Consider the following 6779-nt stretch of genomic DNA (forward strand, 5'->3'; position numbering starts at 1 on the left):
AAAACTGAAGAGACACTGCAACCGTATGAAAGCAGACCACTATTTAGTGACATTTCGACGTTTCCCTGAGGATTAACTGCTCTGTAATTTACCAAGAACTAAAGTAAGCTCAAATTTCACTTTACAAACTTAAGATCATTTACTTCAATATAAAGCCTGATTTTCCTGCCTGCCAGGACAGTATTTATGTACTTTACATTGTGCAAGACTAGACTATATTTTCCATCATAGAGAGGATGATGTGGATCTATTATTCAGGAAAACAAATGAAGACTTAACTATTTGTCAGCTGATGTAATATTTGACAAATTATACATAAATGAGAAAATGTTCTTAATCATATCTGAGTGACAGAAGCTCTTTTTAACACGATAATTTTCTTAATTTAGGAAAATAGAGAAGACTTAAGTTTTCAAATTCAAATTTTATTTGTCACACACACACAACCATACACAGTATGACATGGGGGTGAAATGCTTGTAGCTGTGCAATGCCCGACCATTTTGTTCTCCAACAAACTATTAGAATTTCTGAGAAACTGAGGCTGCGTCCACATGTACACGGCTGTTTCTGAAAGCGCAGCTTTGTCTCTGCATTTGGGCCTTTCATCCACACCTAAACAGCAGATTGAGTCACTGAAAGGTGAGATTTTTAAAAACTCCTGCCAGGGTGGAGATTTTTGAAAACGACGTTTTTGTGTTTAGGTGTGGACGAGGAAAACGGACATTTACTCAGGCAATGTCAAAAGTGTGCGCCGCTGTTGACGCTGTGGCCACGTTAGTGTTTACATGAGATCCATTTCTACAATGGCGGATGTAGACAACATACTGTGTCTGTTACTCTTAGTATCTGCAGTTTTTACACGCTTACATATACACACACAGTTACTGTGCCTCCATTTAGAAACACAGAGGCATCAGACGTGGCTTCTACATTCAACACAGACGCTCTCCCAACCCAAATCCTGACGTCAGTTTGGAATAAATGTCATTTTAAAAAATGACATTTATGTATGCTGTATGCATTTTGTCCATTCCAAAGTTGTGAGTCTGTTCCAGCCAAAAAGCTGTCTTTAGTTATTAACATTTGAAACAATGAAGGCACGTGAAAGTAACACAAAATTAGCTGCTTTTCCAGAAAAAGACAAAAACTTCTCAGAAGTACGTAAGGTTTTGTGAGGTTTTCCCACCCAGGCTTCTAGACTTCTGATTGGCCAACATTTCCACACGGTTAAGATTTGGCGTGTTCTTGACAGCGTTTCAGTTTGTTTTTAGCGTTTACATGTGGAAGGAGATATTTTTTCAAAACTGCACATGTGGACTGGATTTTTTTTAAACGAAAAAGGAAAACGTGCGTTTTCAAACACAGCCGCGTACGTTCGGACGCAGCCTGAAGTCATCACAAAAAAAGCAAATTCTCTGAACATGCTGAGTTGAGGTTTACTGATCATTGTTGTTTTGTGTTCCTTGTAGTCAAAATGAGTGGAAGAGGAGATGGATCACACAATAACCGTCATGGTAAGCACATGTGCTCAGTCTTAAAATGGATGAAAAACAGATTTTCAGCAGATAGTTATGAATGCTAATTAAAAGATTAAATGATCTTGCAGGCCGACAGGTTAACCCACAAAGGTTTGAAAGTGGAGATCAGGAACCAGCTAATGAACCAGTTAATGGACCAGTTAATGGACCAGCTTTCGAGCCTATTCATGGACTCCGGGGCTTCCACATCGATCTTTATTTTCTTCTCAATGATATGTTTTGGATGCTGAATGAGCTAATAGATGTATTAGTGGAACAATATGTTAATTACCGTCACAATGCCAATGACAATAATGTCAACATTCAAAATATGAATGTGAGGGACAATAATGCCAATGCTGACAACAATGAACAGCACGAGGATCATAATGCTGTTGTTGTTGGTGGCATTGAAAATGAGGATTCTGATGAGGCATTTGAAGACTGTGAGGATGTTCACCAGTACATCCCAGAAGAGGATCCTCAGCCAGGTGTATCCAGGAGGAGGTCTAGAGAGATGGATGAAGCAGATGTGGAACCAAACAAAAGAATCAGATGGAGCGAGGAGTTTTCTGATGACGACTCTGACTTCTTCTCTGCTTGTGACACTGATAGCGAGGGCTGTCCTCAGCAGGTAACAGAAGAAGAACCGCAGCCTGGTGGATCCACGAAAAGGTCCAGAGAGGAAGATGTAGACGAAGAAGAGCATAATAGCAAAAAATCCAGGCTTGCAAACTCTGATTCGGGGACCAGCTCAGCTGTGTACGACCACTCTGAGAGCAGCAGTGATGAACTTTTTGAAGATGCGCACGAAGAGCTTGACAGCCATGAAGCTGGAGGCTCGAGGAAGCGTTCCCAAGAGGACTTTGAGGAAGAAGAGGAATACTTGCCTGTTTGCAAACTTCGGAGGTGTTCAAATGAGTCCAGCAGCAGCAGTGATGAAGACTAACACTATTTCGACGGGTTTCTTCAGTATCCTTTTAGTAGGCTGATGGCCTACTCAGGTGACCCTGAATCCTCCATGCTGCAATAAGCTGGGCATACACTGTGCGATTTCTTTCAGTCGCGTTATTCAGCTCCTGCTCAAACTGTACGCTTGACTCGCAGGGGTGAGAAGTTTGTGCCTCCATCGCTTGTGTCCAGATCACACACCGCACCGCCGTTCGACTCCATCTTTTCGCACTCATTTCTGCGTTTGCGCGTGGGCAGTGTGAGACGCTGCGGTGACACCCTCAGGACGACCCACAGGATTTCAAACAGGTTTGGTTTTCTTGCGAGCAAACGATGGATGATCGGGAGCTGGTCGTGAGGTTTTAATTGCTTCTCATTACCCCGTTACCCTCGTTATGTAGACGATGCACGACACACGATTAAGGCCAAACTCGGGACGACTCCCAAAACGGTCGCACGACTGAAAAATCGGCTCAAAATGGGCCAAAAAGAGCACAGTGCATGCCCAGCCTAATGCTGCCGCGGGATTCCCATGATGCACTGGGTGTTTCTTCCTCACCCACTATGTTTAACAGACCTCTCTGTACTGAATTGTACTTGTTATTAACCTCTGGCTCTCTTCCACAGCATGTCTTTATCCTGTTTTCCTTGCCCCTCCCCAACCGGTCGCAGCAGATGGCCGCCCCTCCCTGAGCCTGGTTCTGCCGGAGGTTTCTTCCTGTTAAAAGGGAGTTTTTCCTTCCCACTGTCGCCAAAGTGCTTGCTCATAGGGGGTCATATGATTGTTGGGGCTTTCCCTCCCCTGTCTCTATCCTTCTTTCTATCTACCCCCCCCCCCCCCCCCATCTGTCCTCTTAATCTCTTCTTTACAACCCCTCCCCCCCATTTTCATTTCCTCCATCATCTCTCTACCCTGTGTTCACTTTTGAGAACACAGGGTAGAGAGATGATAATAAAATGATAACAATAAACACAATTGGCTACATTTTACATGTGTCGGATCAATGTCTTCATTTAAGTCTGTCTTTGTGTATAATATGCATACTTTACAGACATTGTTTGACTTGTTATCATTCAAGACCTGATGGAGAGGTTGGAGCTGTGCATGTTTAATGCTACGTTTCGATCAAGAAATGAACTTGTAGCATAAATGTCTACTCATCTGTGATTGTATTAATCATTTCAGCTTCATAAATCAAACTGACTCAATCACCAAAACCAAAACGGGGCTCACACAGTAGTGTGTCCTTGACACAGCTGGGTCAGATAACTCTAGTGAGAACGCGTTTGTGTACCATCACAGACTAACACATGTACATTATCTCATCAGCAGAGGCTTCTATAATCTTACATTTCATGGCATTTGCATTCTACAAGCTTATTTATTGAGAAGTCTCAATAACAGCATGTTTGTGCAGGTGCTGCTTTGTTGCACAGACACTAACTCACACCAATATTCCCCCTTTTCACAAAATAAGCATTCTGCTTCTCTTATCCTAAAGCGTCTTTAATCTTCCGTCAAATGCCATTCAGTATTACTTGATTCCACAAATTTAAACAACACTCTAATACCAAGTACGCCTGTAAAGATTCCCTAAAATGTTGGAAGTGTTTAGACATAAAATTCACGGAGGTTAAGGTAAGCTGAGAGAGAACAAGGGGTTTGGGGAAAACAACAATACTGAGGCCAGAAATGCAAAAGCATGTCTTTTTCTGGATTCATGTTCAAGGTGGGTATCGGTTTTCACAGGGTCTTCAAAACCCACAACAAACACACCTGTCGAGTTTCCAAGTGACAACAAAGAGCCATTTCAAATCTCAAAGCGGCTAAAAACCGCACACACCCACATTCCAGCTGACAAGCGGAGGATCGTTTTTTTCAGCTGGATGTTCGACCTGCCTTTCTGCCATTTCCACCCTTAAACGTAACTCCTCAGGTCATGACAGATAAGCAATCACATTCAAACGTCCTGGGAATATTACAAAACATGTATCTCATTGCCTCCTCTCTGTGTTGACCCATCTTGTGTTCATTCGCATTTGTGCTCCTCAGAAGAAGAAAACAAAACAAACAAAGTTTTTAGAGCCAGCCTCCACATACCTCTATTAATGATCCTTCTCATATTTTTGGACCTCAACTGGATCTTTGAAAACCTCCCAGTGAAGTCACTGGGATCCAACTTATCCACTAACAGACAGCCGATACGGTCCAGAACGATCCCATCCTGGCCTTCACTCTGGTTCACCCCCTGGTCCTGATTTTGGTTCAGACAGTGGCCACTGGAACGATCTGAAGCACTGCTTTCAGCCCCAAGGCTGGTGGTGCTTTTGACATCTTCTAGAGACATGTCTCACTATTTGCTCATTAGCCAGTCTCCACAGGAGCTCACCGACACCTCGTAGGATATTGTCAAAATGTGGCCCTCCTCAGAAAAGGAAAGACAACCTTACATTGTTCCACAGAAGCCTCAAAAGAAAAGAATCCTTGTTCCAGACAGGTAAAACTTGAAAAGAGGAAGGAAAAATATTTAAAAAGGACATTTTCATTTTCTTCATCACCTTTTTCCCCACATCTTGGTATCCAGTTTCCTTTCAGGGTTTATTCTCTTTATGTTGTGTTCATCCCGAGACACTGAGCTCATCGCTTTGTTGTTACACAGATCTCCTGAGAGTTCAGGTCTTCCTCTCAAAGCTCTTCCTCACAGTTGTTTAAGTTTTTTTTTAGTTTCTTATTTTATTTGAAAGCAGATTTCAGTTTTCTGTAAGACCTTTCCTTCTCTTTGCGTGCCACGCTTCAACTCTCACATGCTCTCGGAGCGTTTCTGTCTATTTCAGCCCTCTGAGGCACAGCTGTGTTTCTTCACTCTCACGTGGTGAAAAATAAGGGAGGGGGCCAATTCCAAGGACGCAGCTTGATTGGGTGGTTTGTTAAATCTGAGTGGTTCTTTTAGCCCCTCCACTCCTTTGCATTTTCTTCTTCTCTTTTTCCTCTCTAAGGCTACGTTCACTCTGCAGGTCTTGATGCTCAATTCCGATTTTTTGATCAAATCCTATTTTTTTGTCTGCTCGTTCACACTACAAATAAAATGAGACAGCAAACGCGCTCTAGTGTGAACCAAAGCGGCCGCATGCGCAAAAGAAGACGTCACACACAACGCGCTCTGTTTAGACCCAGAGCAAACAATACAGGGAGTGCAGAATTATTAGGCAAATGAGTATTTTGTCCACATCATCCTCTTCATGCATGTTGTCTTACTCCAAGCTGTATAGGCTCGAAAGCCTACTACCAATTAAGCATATTAGGTGATGTGCATCTCTGTAATGAGAAGGGGTGTGGTCTAATGACATCAACACCCTATATCAGGTGTGCATAATTATTAGGCAACATCCTTTCCTTTGGCAAAACGGGTCAAAAGAAGTTTTTGACAGCTCAGAAAAGTCAAAAATAGTGAGATATCTTGCAGAGGGATGCAGCAGTCTCATAATTGCAAAGCTTCTGAAGCGTGATCATCGAACAATCAAGCGTTTCATTCAAAATAGTCAACAGGGTCGCAAGAAGCGTGTGGAAAAACCAAGGCGCAAAATAACTGCCCATGAACTGAGAAAAGTCAAGCGTGCAGCTGCCAAGATGCCACTTGCCACCAGTTTGGCCATATTTCAGAGCTGCAACATCACTGGAGTGCCCAAAAGCACAAGGTGTGCAATACTCAGAGACATGGCCAAGGTAAGAAAGGCTGAAAGACGACCACCACTGAACAAGACACACAAGCTGAAACGTCAAGACTGGGCCAAGAAATATCTCAAGACTGGTTTTTCTAAGGTTTTATGGACTGATGAAATGAGAGTGAGTCTTGATGGGACAGATGGATGGGCCCGTGGCTGGATTGGTAAAGGGCAGAGAGCTCCAGTCCGACTCAGACGCCAGCAAGGTGGAGGTGGAGTACTGGTTTGGGCTGGTATCATCAAAGATGAGCTTGTGGGGCCTTTTCGGGTTGAGGATGGAGTCAAGCTCAACTCCCAGTCCTACTGCCAGTTCCTGGAAGACACCTTCTTCAAGCAGTGGTACAGGAAGAAGTCTGCATCCTTCAAGAAAACATGATTTTCATGCAGGACAATGCTCCATCACACGCGTCCAAGTACTCCACAGCGTGGCTGCAAGAAAGGGTATAAAAGAAGAAAAACTAATGACATGGCCACCTTGTTCACCTGATCTGAACCCCATTGAGAACCTGTGGTCCATCATCAAATGTGAGATTTACAAGGAGGGAAAACAGTACACCTCTCTGAACAGTGTCTGGGAGGCTGTGG

General features: G+C 43.4%; 1 protein-coding gene across 1 annotated transcript; it reads left to right on the plus strand.

The window, feature by feature from the left end:
* The first annotated feature begins 1477 nt into the window (after positions 1 to 1477).
* LOC146618028 (uncharacterized) lies at positions 1478 to 2469 on the plus strand. The gene is made up of 2 exons (XM_085372829.1): positions 1478 to 1517; positions 1610 to 2469. The coding sequence occupies exons 1-2, from the start codon at positions 1478 to 1480 to the stop codon at positions 2467 to 2469; spliced, it is 900 nt and encodes a 299-aa protein (XP_085228955.1).
* Positions 2470 to 6779: the final 4310 nt, after the last annotated feature.

This window comes from Diplotaxodon limnothrissa, linkage group LG15, assembly GCF_057381915.1.
Source record: "Diplotaxodon limnothrissa isolate DT_005_m linkage group LG15, D_limnothrissa_male_GT1.1, whole genome shotgun sequence".
NCBI lineage: Eukaryota > Metazoa > Chordata > Actinopteri > Cichliformes > Cichlidae > Diplotaxodon > Diplotaxodon limnothrissa.

Excerpts from the sequence above, each read along its gene's own strand:
- LOC146618028 (XM_085372829.1), top strand. The coding sequence starts at position 1,478 with ATGAGTGGAAGAGGAGATGGATCACACAATAACCGTCATG. Across the intron at positions 1,518-1,609 it reads ATCACACAATAACCGTCATG|GCCGACAGGTTAACCCACAA; the intron begins GTAAGCACATGT and ends ATGATCTTGCAG.